General features: G+C 44.2%; 1 protein-coding gene across 2 annotated transcripts in view; it reads right to left on the bottom strand.

Annotated features, from left to right (window-relative positions):
- GLRB (glycine receptor beta) overlaps positions 1-18,857 on the bottom strand; it is a 503,088-nt gene that overhangs the window by 404,736 nt on the left and 79,495 nt on the right. For both annotated transcript variants that reach the window (XM_069631327.1, XM_069631328.1), the window contains exon 3: positions 16,609-16,759. In XM_069631327.1, coding sequence (XP_069487428.1) covers positions 16,609-16,727 — 119 coding nt within the window. In that variant the 5' untranslated portion in view covers positions 16,728-16,759. The remainder of the gene's footprint in view (positions 1-16,608; positions 16,760-18,857) is intronic.

The raw sequence follows: 18,857 nt of genomic DNA, 5'->3' as shown, positions 1-18,857 counted from the left end.
TGGTTGACCCCCTCCTTTCTCCAATAGTGGGAATTGTGAAAACCCTGATCCTTTGTCAAACCTACCCACACTCCTAGTTTTCCAGGCAGCATTATCATAGCCTGCTTGTTTTCTTCCTAGCAATGCCCTTAGTCTGCTCACATTATGTGGGGACGCATCCCCTGTACTATGCAATCGTACTTGTGTTTGTTCAGTATATGGCATTGGTTCCTGTGTTTTTCTTATATGGTCCTCTAGATTTAACCATTTTACCCCTTTATCTACGCTCGATTCTCTTGAAAATCCATATGCACCATCTTCTTGCATCTTATTTTGTTGCTTTCCTCACCTGACATTATGCCCAAACTCGTACGACTATTCTCTCCTGTGTCCTCAAGATCTAACCCACTTAAGGATATAGTTCTATGATCGTCTTCTCTGACATCATTTAAGCCTCCTCCTGTTCCCCTAAAGAATGCCCCTCGTTAGCCCTCAGTTCTGTACCATTAATTTGTCTATATAGTTTCCCCATTCTTGTTCCTGTGCTCTATGTATCTTCTCTCCACGTTGGAATGTCTAATGTTCCTTACCATCCTCCATGGGATGGAGGTGACACTCTCTTCTCTCTTCCTCTGTTTGTTCTTGTGTTTCTATGGTTATCATGCTACTATGGCATAAATATTCAATCTCATCTTTAAACCCCCTACTTGTGTTAATTTCTTCCTCCCTTCTCCTTATTTCCCTTAATGCCTCTCACCTTCTTTGTAACCTACATGCTTTCAATCTTTGGGCTTCTACTTCGCCTAGCATCATTTTCTTTGTTCTTCCCTTTGCTTACATTCCTTGCCTCTTGTTTATATAACCTCTCTTCTGCCTTCTTTCACTTTGTCTTGCTCTTCCCTTTCCTCTCTCGAACTCCACCAATAACTAACTATTTTGAGCAATATTTGTCCTCCTATTCTGTACTATTGTCGTGTTCCTAACAATATCTGTTATTCTTGGTTTCTCTGCCCTAGTTTGTTCTGTCGATCCTTTTTCTCATTACGCTGTTCACCTTCATCGCTTGTCTGCATATTTTTGCGTTCTCTACTTTTGCTCTCTTCCTCCGACTCTTCACTAGTATAGGCAGGGGGTTCGTATGGTGGATTAAGATATCCCACTGCTGATTTCAATTTCTTTAGAGGGTAACATTGGTTTTCTTTATTCTCTATGTCTCATTTCTCGGGAGAGGAAGAGGTGCCGAAGGAGTTATGGCTTACCCTTTATGCTGACTAAACATCCACTCCCTATAGACTGGGTCCTTTCTCATATTGGTACATTTTCCAAAGCTCTAGCACTGCCAATCTTTTCTCTAGCTTATTTCCCTTATGTGCGGCATGTAAATATATCATCAGGTTTCGTAATACCAGATTTGAGAACGAACCTCCTGGAGGCCAGGGCAAAAATATCTTATTGGTCGTGCCCTTAAGCCATTCGGAATGATACTGCAATATCTTGGCAGTGTTCTGCACAGGTGTGTGAGGGGTTTTTTCCATTACGACAAACCATTTCAGACAGTCAATATTTACTCAAATGTTTCCCTTCCAAATTAAATATATCGCTTCAATATATTGAGTAAGCACCATCAATAGCCACTCGTATTCCTAAACAAAAATGTATTTGACACCATTTTTCTAGCTCCTTCGTTTACGCTTTCAGTTAATTATTTTTATATCGTTCTTGCTTTAAGTATATTCAAACTTTCTTTTTTTACTTCTATTTTAGCTTACTCTAATTCCCGCCTACTTTAGCAAGTGTATTTTCTCTTTTTATTACCTCTCTGGGAGTTTAGTACATGCTTATCTTATAGGCTTCGCCCTTAGAAATCCTTAATGCTCCAATATGGAACTATAGCGTGTACTCTTTATGTCTATCTTGAGCCTATGAATTTGAGGCTTCCTCATCTCATCCTTTCATAATCCCCAAAATGCAGTTACTTTTAATATCTCATATACAACATAACACAATTACAATCCCTCCCCCCATATGCTTTTACCTACTGCAATGGTCTACTTCTGGTACTAAACTAGAGTCCACCGGCATCACCTCTCCCACAATCAACCAGTTCAACTTCCGCCCGCGGGCCACCTGCGGGGGCCGAACGGAATTTCCTCAAAGGGGGGGACCTGTCGACCATATGTTGATCACGTGATTTTTATTTATGCACACCGCTCTCCGCAGGGAACTCTGCGCTCATCTGTCTTATATCGGGAGTCGTCGATTGTCTGGGAATCTAGGTCTGGGTTCTAGGTCTGAGCTCTAGGTCGATTAGACTAGAACCATCCGCACTGCTACCAAATGTGCTGTAGCACCTTGTGCTAGATAGAATTACCAATAAAATATTTCAGACCAATAACTGGACAGAAGGAGATTTTAAAATACTCCTTTAATCTCAAAGAAGTAAACAAGAGCAAATAAACCGATTCATGCAGGATCAGTCTTTCCGGTTGCATTTATATAATGCTACATGCGTCATCTAGGACACCATCCTACGTGGCAAGCTGCAAAAACCTATTGAGGGGTGGGATTGGATTATATACCTATAGAACATATGCGCATTAGTACCTCATTGGTGGTCTATCCGTGTTAGGACAGTTTTTCTGAAGTCCAGTTAAGGGCCTAGTAAAACCATTCAACTGAGGCAGTACAAGACTCCACTCTTAGTATAAGACTGTACCACCTGAGTACATGGTAGCGTAGGCAGAGCAGCCAGGCTTATCTTAGGTGGGAGAGAGGGCAGTAGATACAGTACAAGTGAAAATTGTAATACAAATGATCCAAAGAAACACTGAAACACTATGTATTATAAAAATAAAGGATTTATTTAAATACAAGTAGGCCCAGATAAATCTAGGGGTTAAGTAAATACTGAAACATTATATGAAATCACAATATAAAACACAACACTATACTTGAAAGTACACAGGCCCAAGTATAGACCTTATTTGGAACACCTAACAGTAGTTCTAGGGAAGTCAAAACCTTGTTATACACATTTAGTATAGGCCAAGCCTATTCTTTGGGAGTAAAAGACCAATGGTTACTTTTAGATTACTTTTGGTAATACAAGGACAGTAGGCCCTTCCAGTTGTACAGTGACTCTTGGAATAAATCACAAACAGTCAACTGGACAATATACTTTTGGTGAATAGTGAAACACTTATTCTAGGTGCAGTAAAAACCTATAACTACTTTTGTCATAACACACAGTTATACCAGGTGAGCAAAACCTATGGATGTAATGTACAATTACAGATGCTTTGGAAATCAGGGAACCCCAGATTGAGCTAAGCAATAACTCTTGTAACTTGTTTTGGATGGCACACAGCTACCACCAGGTAAGTAAAACCCACTTACTTTAACTTCACAATGAAGGGGAAAGTAAAACCCAATGTCACACTTTACTGAATAGATATTCTAGGTAGGCAACAACCTAATGTAGACTTATTAAAGACAGGCTAGCAGCAAGTCAGGGGAAGCAAGACCCAGTTGGGGGACACTCATACAGTTATCCTAGCAGGACTAACCTGGTGATACCAACACATTACTTTTGTAAAGAGGCACAACCTAATCACAGGAGAGTAAAATACCTTCACATCTACTTTCTTTTAGACTGCCAAAACAGTGGCTATGGAAGGAAAGATGTTAACCATACTTTTAAGAATAGTGCATCACACATCCAAGATCAGTAAGAACTTTTGTAACTGTTCACTCTTAGAATTACAGTTACCAACCAACTCTTTACAAGTAAGTAAAACACTTGATTTCTTTTCTAGGCAGAAGTCCCAATCCCTTCAAAGTCTTTTCCCTTAGAGCATGAGTGTTCTCAGTGGCAGAAAGGGGGTCACTAGGACTAGTGACCAACAGGCAGTGTTAGAATAAGTTCTTTAGTAGCAAAAGCCAGAGTTTCCTTAGGTAAACTGGGCAAACAAGTGAGTACTTTACTTCTAGGGTTAGAAGAGGGTCCAGGGGCTTCACAGAAGGCACCCCAGCAGGATTCTAGCAGTGGGACTGGGTGTTCTGGACGAGGGACCTCCCAATCACAGAAAACACCCCAGGACTACACAGAAATCCCAACAGGCTTAAGGTAAGTATATACCCAAGCCAAGACAGTACCTCAGCATTGAAGAAGAGATTGCAGCAGGAGAACTTCAGGGACTGCAGCCAAATACCCGGTCACTGGATTCCTTGTCCTGGAGACTGAACACAAGACCTCAGAAGGGACTTTGCAGCAGGGATCGATGAAGAAGGCTCTAGGCAAGATTTCTCTCGCGGCTGAATGCGGTTCTGCGGGTTTGGCGCCTTTTCAAGGAGCACAGATGAAGACAGAAAATTGCGGTTGAATTCTCGTCGTTTAAAAGGTCCAGCACTCTTGTGAGGGGATTTTTTGGACTCGATTTGTGTCTCTGGAGATAGACCAAGATGCCCACGAAGTTTCAGCGAGATTCGGAATTCGGAAGACCGTGCACCGCACAGTGGCAGGAGGTCCCAGGGTATTAGGGTATTGCAAGAACGCAAGGTCGGAGCAACCCGTGGGATGGCTCAAAATGCAGGTCGTCTTGAGTCTAGTGGGTCTCACCAGGCTCTGGGTTTGGGTCGTCGTTTTCGGAGACCCCAGGTCGATCGGAAGGAAGGGCTGCAGCAGGCTCCGGTTACAAAGCAGGCTCTCCGGCCGCTGGAAATCATTCCCGCCGCTTTTCCTTCGTCATCCTCTTCGGTTTTTGGTTCCAGTGGTCGACATGACTTCAGCTTCCAGGTTTCCAGTATTTATTAGGAATTGCAACACAACCTCTGCATTCTCTCCCCGCATTTTACAAGAAAGGGGCGTTTGGCTGTCCAATCAGGACAGCCAACCCCCCACTGGGATTTGGCCCAGTTGAAGGAAGACCTAAGACAAAGGAGGGGGAAGTTTGGGACCCCTCCCCCACTTCCTGTGCTTACAGACTGACTGGAGCCTGGGCGGGGTGTCCAGAGGACTCCCGCCGAAGACAAAACTCAAACAAAGGATTTTCCCACCCTGGATGTCAGGGGAAGGAACAAGAAACGACAAGAAACACTAAAATGGCAGAAAAACAAGACAGGGGCAATTTTGGTAAAAATGAGCACCCTTTGGTGCCTTTACTGCAGCTGTGATTACAGCATGCGGTAAAGGTGCACCAAATTAGTAAAAGGTATAACTGCCAGCAGCCATTAAAGGTAAGCTTGTCACTGTAACAGAATTGTTACAGTTTAAATGTAAAAGGGGATACATTGTATCTCCCCAGCACTCCACATAAGGTGGGGTGTGCTGGTTTCACAGAATAAGATGTAAAAGGGATCCAAAGATCCTTTCTACCCTTGGGAACTGTAGTTCACTCAAGGTTAGCACAAGAAAGTTAAATGGGGAGCCCCTAGGGCAACCCAGCAACAACAGGCACTTATTGCCAATAAGTTGTTAGACATGATAACTTTAAAAAGACACTATGGAGAGTCTTAAAAATGACACCCATAAAAAGAGTTAAAGACAGGTGAGTGTGGAAAAAGGTTCCCACTCACTGAGGTATTAATGGAAAATATCTCACTAGAAAAGCAAAAAGTTCTGGAGTTGAACCAGGCAAGGAAGATTTACCAGCCCTGTGGAAATCTTACCTAACAATCCGAGACACCAGCTACTTCTATTCACGTGGTGTAAGGCACAAGTCAGAATATGGCAGCGGCATAATACTTTGCAACATTGTATGTAAAAGTGCATAGCAAGCTTCTCTAATTGGTTGGCAACTCAAATCCAAGCTCTTCATCACGTGTTACCAGACCATGACATTTTCCATATCAACGGTGCATTTAACACTATTGAATTCAATTATGCTGGGTACAGTTGCTCCTCTTGGCCTATAGAGACTTGCTCACTCCATCCCACATTAACTTCAAGTCCTTTTAATTGTCCAATATTTGGCATAAGTAAATGTTCTTGTTCTTCCTGATCTTTCGGAAATATGTCCTTGCACATGGTCTACTCGTTAGACTCCTTGTGCTTTTCCATAGCATCCTTGGTTCACAGCCAATGTACTCTGCTATGAAAACAGCTTCTTCATCATCTCTCCATGTCAAGATCTGGGACTCGTATTTTGGAGGTAGCTGGGTTGATTGACATTGGCCGTCTTCCATCTTCTTCTAATGGTCGCCCTAACCATTGAATATATACCCCTTATAAGCAAGCTGATATGCATTCTTCCTACCTTGCGTTTCAGCTTATTTAAAGTTATTGACAAGTGAGTCACTTCATTCTTCTTTGTGTTCCAAAGTATTGAATCATGAAGCACATGTTTTTCTTCGTGCTTAAATTACATCGTCATCCTTAAGTATTTTCATATCGTTTCATCATAGGTATCTTATTTAGGCCATACTTTCCAGTTATTAGACTTTAATTGTACATCCATGTCGCCCACTATTTTATCCATTGCTGCATTTTGGCAACGGACATCCTTCTTGGTAGCTTTCCTCCACTGTGTGAACGTGAGGATATCTTCTGAATGGTTGCCCGAGTGCATATCTTCTTTCATACAATCGACGTGGTATTGTCATGGTCATTAAGTCAGGGGCACGGGTATGCAGGGGTTGCATGCACAGGAGACCTGGGTGGACACTGTCCTGGCGCCTTTGGCGTCAGGCTCATGAACAAATGTAAACAAGAACATCCATTTAACACCAAAAAGCTTTTATTATGGACACAGCACTTCAGATGCAATAATTCCATCCATTAAGCAGCCCCAAGTGCATCCTTGGGTGTGGCTGCTAATGGATTGCCTTCGCACATGCTCACTTTCTAGGAGTGGCAGGGTGTGGCTGGTAAACCGGCCCTAATGGGCGAGCCCACAATCTCAGCTATATAAGCTGCCCCGATCCTCAAGGCAGACGCTTTGCGTTATTCTGCACTTGCAAGCAGCTTAACGCTCACCGTCGCCTGAGGTCAGACTTACCTTTGAAGATCCTGCTCCCTGGACATCCTGCTTCCTGCTAGCATACTAACCAACTGGGGGAAGCTGTTCTTACCTGTACATCTCTTCGGTGAACCAAGTATTCATCTTTACACTTTCCAGAATGCCGAAATATTCATCTTGGCACCGCAGCACGACACGCTCCAACGTAGACAGCGCCTGCAAGGAAAAACAGAAGACAATATTAGATATCGAAAAAACTGTCTAAGGTTGGCCTTCGCCATACTTCGCTTTTCCTTAGACCATCACTAACCCGATGTCGAACATTGCGGTAGCATCCATCTTCCATATAGCCGCGTCTCGCGTCTCACAGCTGCATTGAGGCCGCATTTACATCTAAGAGAAGAAAACAGGAGACATTATTGCAGGCATAAATAGGAGCAACAGACATTAAACCGAATCAACATCACAAGAGCTCAAGAAAGACTTACCAATCATAAGGAGAAGCCTAGTCACAGCTGGACTGGACTAATCCTGATCAGGGATCAGTGAAGGAACTAGATCCCATTCGACGCGCCCCTGCCAGAAGTAGCAGGACTGAGAGCTTATCTTCCATAATGCACAGGTGAGTTTCACAGAAACTGTACTTTGGGGTGAAGGGTTCGAGAGGTACAACAATCACAGATTGGCACACTCACACCCTGTTATCTCCACGCAGGAGCAGTATCAAAACGTACCACCCCACACATATTTTCTACTGAGGGAGAGGCCTAAAGGGGGTGATTCAAGTTCAGGGAGGGCTGCAATCGTGCCCCAACGCATCCGCAGAGACCAGGTGAGCGTAACAGGTATATACATATTGTAGCTCTTTGTTTGCTACTCCAATAGGACTGTATCTCTCAATGACAGGTTGACCTTTCCCATTTACTCGTTGCAGTTCCCAACTAAAAGGGCGTTCGGTAAGGAGGCTTTAAGCTGAACCGTGTGTGGAGGAGTGGGTCCCAAGCCTGCTGGGTCTAGAAACCCAGGCTAAACCTCAGGGAGAACTCCCAATGAGGCCGACACATGTCTTGGGTTGCTGGTGGTCTCGTGCAGAAGGGATGCGACTAAGCAGTTTGGTCTGGACTGCACCTTTTGGGTTGAGAAAAAGTCTGGTTCGCATATGGTCTTTATCCTTCCTGTAATGGCTTGGCAGGCTGAATAACTATAGTCTGCAGGGTTCCCAGTGCAATTGCCAGAGGATCTTGAAGCAAGTGACCATGTGAAGGGGCACCCCAAATGTAAGGGTAAGACATTGGGTGTCCACTCTGAATCTGGCCTTTTCTCTTGAAGAGGAAGAGATAAGAGATAATCACAGGGTAACCTTCTCTTTAGATAACTTGCCCAATGGTGAAGGATCTGAAGTAGATTTATTTTCCTTGGAAACCTGGGATTCTAGCATTGCTGGAACTTCTGCTCCCATACCCATTCATGACCATAATATTCCAGAGAATAGTGTACTGGTAGAAGGTGCAAGTGCCTCTGCTACTGGGAACAGTGGTCCAGTCCAACTGTGGTAGATTCCACATTGGTAAACCCGGAGGCTCTTGCCAGAACTCCTCTGGTAACTACTCAGTTGACTGAGGGGCCCTCTCAACTTCCCAATAACACTGGTCATTGTAGCTGTGAAGAGTGAAGTCGATAGAGCATCCGTCAGTGTGAGGAGGAGAGTTCCTAGACTTGGGTCCTGAGAGACACTCTGCAGATCCTTCCAGCACTAGGCCTCAGAATCAGGCAAGCATAAGCCAAGTCTACGGGCAAGCATAAGCCTGAAGGAGAGATCTAACAAAAAAGAAAGCGCGTTAGACTGGATTTTTACATTCAGGCCTTGTGGTGTCATGGCTACGGGCCCCAGAACACAAAAACCACACCATCAAGTGACGGTGGCAATGGGTCACTTGACTCACTTATGTCCCATTGGCACTCAAGCACAGGGGCCCTGGCTGGACTCAGTCCTGGCGCCTTTGGTGCCAGGCTCATATAGAGATGTGAGTAGGAACACTTTATTTCAGTGCAGGAGTGCTTTTATTTCAGTGCTGAAACATCTGCCGACACAGATGTTTATGGTCAGAGTTAGCCTCCTATCTCGGGTCCCATGAAGCTTGAATGCAGAGATTTCACAGGTGGGACTCTAGTAGCAGAAGCTGGTGGTCCCCAAATTTCCATGCCAAAACACGGAACCATGAGTCATCTACCGCAGTAGCCCAAACTGGAGTTGGTCAGTCCACAGGATGGTTCCAGGAAGGCTTCCGAAAAAGGCACATGGCTAAGCAGAGGACAGGAACGGTTGGTCCCACCACTCCAAGGGTCGAAGTACCACCAAGGACCTTCTGAAGATCACCAGCCAGACAAGGATCCACCGGGACTGCAGCAAATTTTAGTCGCTAGGCCTTCTTAGGATGGTCCACGGGTCTTCACAGATGGCCAGGATACTTGGCTCCTCACAGGATTGCTCCAGGATCTCTGGGGCATGGCTAAAGGACTCTTCTTATCCAGAAACTCAGGTGAGACAGAAACTCAGCCCACCCAATGGAAGATCTGCCCCTCACGCACACCAGTAGTGGTTCAATCAGGAAACTCATGCATACTCTCTAGATATACAGAAACCAGTGTATGGATTGAGGGGGACACGCCACACGCACGTGCACGAACTAGCTCGCAAAAAACAAGGCTATCCCAGGCACTGGATGAACATATGGATGTTCCTGGCCTGGTAGGAAGAAGGCTACTGGACAAGACAAGATGGCCTAAACAACAAGCAAAAACCTTGTAGCACGTCCATGTGGGGACAATAGCCGCAGTTAGTCGCCAAATGCAGTAACTGTGGTAAGGCTAACGAAAAGTTTTGCAGAAAGTCAAAATGCAACTGCTGCCACCAGCTCGTCTTTAGGCACATCTATAGTAATCCCCAAAAACAAATCCCTTTCAGTGTAGTCTAGGGTCATACAAAAGAAACCCCATTGCACTGCATTGTAAGATGCATTGTGCAATGATAAAAGTTACCCAAAAGATTACACGTAAAATAAAGAAAAAAAGGAAACCATTTCCCAGTACCGACATCCTCAAGGACTGGTCAGTTTCCCATAACAATGAGCAAAAGCGCAGTAGAGTGAAGCAGAAGGCTTCACTTCAGTGGAACACATCAGGACAGAGTACAAAAACAAAAGGTTAGCGGGTCCGTAGAAAAGGAGGGAAAGCTGCTAAAAAGGGAATGTTTTCCCAACAATGTGTTAAAGAAAATATTCCCCCTACCACACCGACAACTGGTGTTGAGGTAGTTGGCCAAATTCCTGAAGAGGAAGAGGGATTGTCAAACTATTTCTACGAGTTTCCTGCAGTGCCAAACTTGCTTGCAGAAGGAGATTACTGCAAGGGTGAGATTAGTAAGGGTCAACAATAAAGACCATCACTAAAAGGCCTATGGAGAAAAGCTTGCTTCCAATTGGAGGATGAGCCTCCTGTGAAGCAAAACATCCAACAAGAGGGTGGGTTATTAGTAAGCCCACAAAGACACTAGAGGAGAACATAAGAGGTTGGTGGTTCCTCGGGATGTGTGGCCCTTCCCCCCCTGCAGTTGGTGCATGCCATTCCCATGGCAGTTCACCTTGAGAACAAGATAACTCCAGAGAGGCCACCCCATGCAATCCTGCAGGCCCAAGATGGGGTCCCATTGGAAAGCCACTACAGGAGTTACACTTTGTCAACAATCAGACACATGTGGAACAGGGATTCAGAAGCCACTAGCACAACTACCAGTAGTGGGTGCATCTTTTTAGGAGACAGAGGCTAACTTGGTTAGTCAACTGAACTCTAGATACTCTGGCAATAGGATTATCCTAGTGGTTGCTGATCACACCACCAGGTATCCCGATGTCAGCCCACATCCGGCAGTAGCTGCCAAGACAGTTACTCTAGCTTTACTGAATACATTTACCAGGGGTAGCTCGCCTGAGGAAGTTGCACCCGACTCAAGTCCAGGTATGGCTGGGCCCTGTGAAAGGAAGATGAGGTGAATTGTCATCCACCTATCCCCCCACATCAGCTGGTCTGAGATTCTTTGGAACTCTCCAGAGTATGATTGGAGCTCTTAGGGAGCCCCAAAGAAGGCAATGGGACCTTCTTCTGTCATACTTGCTGTTGGAAAACCTGATCAGTTCATAGTCTGAACCGTACAACGTTGAAAGACTCGGCGGAGTAAACAATTCCGTGGACCATGGAAGACCTAGAAAGGCTCAGAGTTTCCCCATGAACAGATTGAAGGATTTTGCCCTCAAAGATGTAATGGGAGCCCTGCTCCTGGTTTCAGAAATCTGACTCTCTCTCTCTCCCTGACCTGTTCCAGGGCAGTCCTTCTTAAGGCTTCATTGAGGGAGGCTGGGTGTCTCTTCAACTGACTACGGCAACAAGGTGAGGTGAAAACTTTGCTGAGGCAATGTTCCCCCCGGTTTTCTCCAATTCCAGGCTTAACACTTTTGTGCGTGCAGGATTCTGCAACTGGAGTTGGTGGACCTACCAAGTTAAGGAGTTGTAAGCGTTCAGACCAAGAGAGATCTTACATTATGATGGAGGTCAACAAAATGTTGGCTCTAGGGTTGATCGAAACCTCTAGTAGTCCGTGGTCCAGTCTTGGGGTTCTGGTAGCAAAAGCAGGTATATCCGATTTGAGAGCAAGTGTGGAATACACAGCTATTAATGCAGTCACCAAGATAGATGCACATCCCCTTCCACTAACAGATGCGTTAATGGACAAGATAGGTGCTGCCAAGTACCTTAACACCTTTGACCTTACTGCAGGGTTTTGGCAAGTGTCCCTTCCAGAAAATGCCAAAAATACAACAGCATTTTCAACACTTGAGGGACTTAACCAGTTCAGGGTAATGCCCTTTGTCTTGAAGCACGCACTTGCCACTTATCAAACGGTTGGTCAACCATGTCCCGAATGGGTTGGATGAATTCTGCATGGCTTATCTGGAAGATATAGCAGTTTTCAGCCCTGCTTGGGAGGAACATGAGACACCTGGAAATTGTGTTGCAGGCACTTCAGCAGGCCCACCAAACCATAAAAGCTGCCAAGTACCAGATTTGTCAGCATTCAGCGACCTACCTTGGCCAGAAGGTTGATGGGGGGGGGGGGGGGGGGGGCAAGATTCAGCCTTTTCCCAGAAAAGTACAGACTGTACAAAATCGGGTTGTGGGGCCCAGGTGAGAGCTTTCCTCTGCCATGCTGGGAATTACCACAGCTGCCCCTCCGACTGCTTTTGCAACTCCTAAAAATCCCAAGAAAGTCACTTGTACTGAGGATTGCGAGGTGGTCTTCCAAAGCCTTAAAGATTCCATTTGTCAGGCCCCTGTTCTCAGGGCACCCGGAATGCCAGAGAACCTTTGTAGTGAAAACAAATGCCTCGGACACTGGGATAGGTGCTGTCCTTTCATAGTTAGATGACAGAGGCAGGGAACATTGTATGCTTAATTAGGTCGCCAGCTTAAGGACAGAGCTCAGGTGGGCAGCTGGGGAAAAGTGTTTTTCCAACATGTGGGCCCTTCGGAAACCAAGATCCTGCTTCTATGGGACTCGCTTCACTGTGCAGATGGACCATAAGCCCTTAAAGTGGCTAATGAACATTAAGGGAGAGAATCCCAAATTGCTCAGGTGGTCCATAAGCCTTCAAGACATTGACTTCACGATTGGGAAAAGGCCAGGTGCACAATATAGCAGTGCTGATGGACTGTCCAGAATATATAAGTGAATGGAGCAGGAAACCCATGCAGGGGTGGATTAGATTCCCCCTGTCCATAGTCTGAGGGGTAGGGAGAGTTAGGAATGATTTCTCTTTTAGCAAATTTCCCTCCAGATTTCTATGCGCCCTCAAAAAGTTTGCTTTAGTTTTTGAACCGGTCCTGACTTTTTAAAGGGAAGTCTTCAGCTCCACTTCCCTGGCCCTTTGCTCATTGTGATATGCGGAAACTGATCAGTCTTCAGACTATCAGTACTGGGAAACGTGTTCCCTTTTCGTCTTTCCACCTTTTAAGTAACCCTTTGACAGTGCACACATCTTATAATGCCGTGCAGTAGGGATACACTATTGTATCAAAGTCTTTTAAACTTGGGATTTTTGGTTACTTTTGTGCCCAAGACAAGCTGGTGGCAGCAAGTATATTTTTAACATGTGTTATTTCTTGTGTGCACACTCACGTTTACTGCATATGGCTACTGAACGTGGCTAGTGCCCCAAAATAGCCATGCCACAAGATTTTTTGCTTGTTCTTTAGCAATGTTTGCCCTTCTTCGTGCCTTGCCAGGTCAGGAAATCCCATATAAAAGTTCATGCACTTGCCCTGTGGACAAGATGTGGGGGGGCAAGAACTGCTGTGGTGTGGGAATGCCAAGTTATGACAAAAGTATTGCAAGGATAACAATTGTGTTAAAGGCATAATGCCTATGAATGTCAATTATATGTGGCATTAAATTAAAAAAAACTGTCACCATTTCAATTCATATGGCGACTAGTTGTAGGCAAAAATGCTCCAATTAATAAATGTTGAGAGTCTGGGTCCACTCCATTCCTATGCCAGTAGATGTATGCTGAACCAATACACCATTTTATCCACACAATCCATATACTATTGTGTAAGACAATATTAGAAACGGCTCCAAAGAAGGATGAAATGATCCATGTACAACTTCTAAACCCTTAGCCAGTGTCCGCGTATATGGTTTGGCTATAGAGTGTAAGTGGTTTACTGTAGGAACCCAAATAGTTACCAGTCCTTGTGTCTTTTTGGGTACCTTTTGTTTAATTCTATAACGCATCTAGATTCTAGTCTGAGTAACTTCTCTATTCCAATACCAGCTTTAATCGATGCTCTACACAGTCTATAAAATTAGACAGTTGGTGTCACAGGAGTATTTCTGTGAAGTACAATGTTACTGGACAGTTAAGCGTCTCGGTCTAATGGCCCTTAAAGCATGGGAGGTTTACCCTACATATACACATTGTGCACCATAGTTGTACGGTGTAACATAAGTGAAAATGTTATTTAGTACAAGCCCTGATCACTTACCGTGCTATTTAAGAAATAATTTAATGAAATGATACTGCAAAACTTCTCCAACTTCTTCCATGACATACTTCCATTGGCATTTACATACTGGTTAACAATGCTTCATAACTACCAATATTTTAGCACTGGTAAATCCGTATAGTTAGGGTGCCGGTGCCATTAAATTCAATTAAAGACTAACAAGAAAATGTAAACAGTCATAAATGTATGCAAAATGTATAGATTAGGATAAATATTTGGAGCAAAACTCAAAAGAAACAATTAGATGAGAACAAAGCTTTTTGCATAGCAGATAAACAATAAGCAACCTTGTAAAGACACGCTCTTAAGTAGGCATATTGGTTTGCAAGCCTTCAGGACAAAATACAGTTCAAGATGGGGCCCCCCCAACCATCCTAAAACCCCAAGAAGAAAAAAGGTCTTTGCGTAATAAACTGGCCATCTTTTCCTTTGCATGACTGCCTACATTGTATTGCTTTTGCATAGTAAAACAAGCACTGGTGATGCCAACAGTTTGGGCTTTTATGTAGGCACGGGAAAGACACTTGCCAGGAACTGCCATAGATGCATTAACTGCCCATTGATGGTAGCACGTGCAAAATTATGCGATTACCTGGGTATCTAATGGGGGTGCATGGCAAATGCATAATACTTATACACAAACCAAAATTGTTGGCTTTGTCAATGCTCGTTTTTAACTCTACTTCCAGTGAGGGGCATGTTAGGTTGTGGGTTTGGGGTTATAAATAACCACTCATGAGCCTTGTTCAGTTTAGGTATCTTTAGTAAGTCCATCAGGTATAATACAGGACAAGTTCATAGGATAGAAGCATCCACCGGTCCCCCTGTGCCAAGCTTAAGTTTCCAACTGGCAATCCAGGAACACAGGCACTCACATCCAAACATTCCAACCAGAACACTCCATACCAAACATTCCAGACTCAGGCACACATACATACAGGGAATAGCCACATAGTCAGGATAGGTAAAACACAACAGGGCACGCACAGTGCTTACAAATCGAGCAGCTGAAGGCAGACCTGAAGACATTTGTATTACACCCATGGCGCATGTACACCTCCCAATTAATCCATTAACTCAGATGACTGCTTGGAAAAAACACTGGCATGCACTGCAAGTGAAAAGTTTGATGGTAAAGCGAGTCAGTTTCCATGAGGAGGTGTTTTGGGCAGGAACTTGGTGGAAATGCTCTAGGGATTAGCATGGGCCGTCAAGGGGTTGGCAAATAACCAAACGCTTACAAGCTTTGCATCCCACCTTATATGCATTTTCTCCCAGTCTCTACTCTAAACGCAATAGTTTCGGCTTAAAGGTGGAGCAAACAACACCTACTAGCCCAAACTAAAAATGCATTGGCATGGATAACTAACTAGTTAAGTAGAGGTAATTTCTCCATGTACCTATACTACATTAGCGGGCACTGGGCGTGGTAAACCCTGTAATTACTATGTTGGTTGACCTTTTTGCGGACTATGGGTCTCATTACAAGTTTGGTGGCATCTCAGTGGTAAATCTACTGCGATACCATCAAACAGAATTACTGTTACCGCCACTTGGTCCAGCAGTATTACAAGTGCTGGTGTTAGTCCGCATTTAATTGGAGTCCATAGGACTCCATGGGGGATTTCAGCAGAATTACAGCGGCTCTAATTCCGGCGGAAAGGTGGCGCGTTTACCTCCAGCTCATAGCTTGAGGTGAATCCTCCAAACTCATAGATGGACGGTGCAGTAATGCGGCATTTAGCGGTATTACTGCAGCATTTTTACTGTACCGTAATGAGGCCATAGGTTTTTAATTTTGGTTTAAAATAGATTTCTCATCAATGACGTAAGTTCATTTAGTGGATATACAGTTGGTCATTGTACAAGATGGATTTATGTTCTGTGTTAATCCTAATATGTGTGCTATTTTATGCGCATCTTGAATTTTACTTGGATTTTATCTGAATAAAGTATTCAAACTGCTCGATACCTCAGGGTTCTAAATTGCTGGTAGCCATTTAGTTCCTGCTTCTACCATAGGAGAGCCTGGTTAGGTTAAAACAGACAGTTACCAGAAGCTAAGTTTGGCTCCCCATACCAACTGGTGCCTTACAAAACATGCATATGGGACATTAGCTTGGGATGGTAAATAAAGAAGAATTAGGACACATTTAAACATAATGATCATACACAAAGGGCAAAATGTTCAAGTGTGTATCTCGTGTGGAAGTTAGATTTGCAGCAAGTTTTTACTCGCTCCTGGTTCCCCATCGGTAGCTACTGCCTACTGCGCGATACCAAACTCCCGGGAGCTGGTTTTAGCTCCTGCTCATTGAATCTTTTTCTAACGCTGTACATGCAAAAACTGAACAGCAATTTCATTAAAAACTAGTTTTGACACTCGCAATAAGTCTGGTAACCACATATCTAAGAGACCTGCTCATTTGATAAACTGAGGGATCACTTCTACAGGTAAAATGCTTAACCCAGTGTTTTTTCTTTTTTAAAAATATCCTTCAACCATCAACCCCCACCCCCATCAGATTGTGTAAAAAAGAAAAAAGTTACATACGAAGGGCACAAGTACTGCTTCTTCTTCGATTTTCCTTTTTTTGAAGTTTTCTCTTTGGAATGGGCTTCTTCAACCCAGCAAAACAAAAGAAACAGCAGCGATGCCAGTAGTAGCTTCATTTCGATGTTGAAATGCTTGAAAAAGAGTTGCTCTGCAATAACATGCAAGTGAAAAGAATTATCCCAAATGCACAATTAAACAATTAATTTAGAATTGTGTGCAATTGAAAGTAAGCACTGGAAACTCAGTACATGGAGCAAGCAGTACAATGATGAAAATGTCTTTCATGAATCAGTTATCAACCAACTGCAGGTAATTCAGGCTTCCGTTTTGAGAAAAGTAGACATTTCAAAAACGTATAACTTTCTGTTACACAACTGAAGCGTACTTGGAAATGGTGCCTTGTACAAGTTGAAGAATTTGAAATCCATTCAGCACTCTGAAACAAAGTATAGGTCAGAAGGATCTGGAAGCAGGAATAATTAGGGTGTATACCACTAGAGGGAATGGAACATGTTGGTAAGCTTGCTATTTTTATGAAGCGCAAGATAAAATCGGTCAAATGGATTTATGTTCAAGTTGCACTAATACATCGGCACAACAGAATAAAAGAGCAGTAAAAGAACCAAAGGAAAGCAACCCCTCATACAGTGCTGGGCACTAAAATGCAAGTTTAAGCCCACTACAAAACTTGAGCTGGTACAGGATCCTGTAAGGGTGCAGAAGAAGGCAACTGACCAGGAGGCGCCATGGTGGTTGGCAAAGACGCATTGAATTCTCTAGCGTTAGGGAGATTTATCAGCATTCGGCTTAATCCCCCCCTCCAAGTGAGACCAGACCCCCACGCCCAGCAATTTTTGATGGACTTCATGCTTACTTGCTCCAACCATGGGAACTCTGTTCTTTATATTTTACCTTATTCTATGGAGTCTTGCTTTCCTCCATATCTTTTAAAGGCATCTATGTTAGGGTGTTTGCAGCACACAGCACCCTATGTGCAGTGTTGCTGGCAACACTTTGAGTTCTCTTTTTTACATTCCTTAATTTTCCCTATGAACTACGGTTCTTAGGAAAGAGGGGCTACCTTGTATCCTTCCTAAAACGTTAACTAGTGAGAGATTGGCAAACCCAACCTTATGTGTAGTGCTGAGGGGATACCTAGTATTCCCCCTTCTCTCTGCTCCTGTGACTTTTTGGTCACAGACAACCCTATATATATATATATATATATGGCGGCTGGCAGACTTATGCTACCAGATTTTGTGGATTTTTCTGCTGCAGGCTGTAGTCACAGCTGCAGGCATGCACAAAAGGGTCACCCAAGTTCTAACATGGGGGCTCCTTTCTTTTTTTTGTCATTTCTAGTGTGGTAGGGGTTTGTTAGCCCTACCATTTTGGGAGGGTTAGGTCTGGAAGTGAGTTTTGCCTTGGGCGGGACCCCTTTGTGTTGGCCGCCAAGGCACCAGTGTGTCTGAGGACAGGAAGTGAGGGAGAAGCCGAAACGTCCCTGTTCTTTGTATGCTGGTTTGCCTGAAAGTAACCAGTTCCCGCCCCTTTCTGTAAACTGCAGGGAGAGTTTGCAGATGAGTGAATGAGAAGTCTGAATAATAGGCGAGTTTCCTCAGGCAGAAGAAGTAGACTACTTGAACAGAAGATCCAAAGCTGAAGATGGCCAGAGATGCCAGAGATGCCAGTAGAGTAGACCCTACCAGTAACCACTGCTGTCCCGACCCATTTTTCTTATCAACAGAGGAGCTCCAAAGAGGACTAGTTCCTTTTGCCTGGAGAGACCAACCAGCCCTAAGATGGACTGCAGATCGAGCCATCCTCCAAGGTGCTCTGACCTTCCAGGGTTGCAAACCGTGAATACCAAGGAACTTAAGCCAATTGCAGTGTAACGTCATTGCATGAACAAATCCAGACAGAATTTTGGAGAGCTCCAGTTAGACTTCCAGAGACACATTCCCACTCCTTGTCCCCTCACCAGAGTGCAGGACTGCAGAATTGAGGCAGATCGACCGGGCGGTAACCGTTAACTGTTGGAGCTGATAAAGGTGCCAAAACAACAGACAGACGTGGGAGACCGAGGAAATCCTTGCTGATGGTCCTTTCTCACAACTGCTGCTGCGACATCGCATCCAGAGTCCCGCCTTTTGTCACCAGACTGAGGAAAGAGATCGGTTTGGTCGATGCTGGACAGGAAAGAATGCATTTTCTTCAAAACATCCTAAGGTAAGGGCCAGGAGGAT

The sequence above is a fragment of the Ambystoma mexicanum genome, chromosome 6q (genome assembly GCF_040938575.1).
Source record: "Ambystoma mexicanum isolate Mex_15411 chromosome 6q, UKY_AmexF1_1, whole genome shotgun sequence".
NCBI classification, from domain to species: domain Eukaryota; kingdom Metazoa; phylum Chordata; class Amphibia; order Caudata; family Ambystomatidae; genus Ambystoma; species Ambystoma mexicanum.
This window is presented reverse-complemented; position numbering and strand designations above follow the sequence as displayed.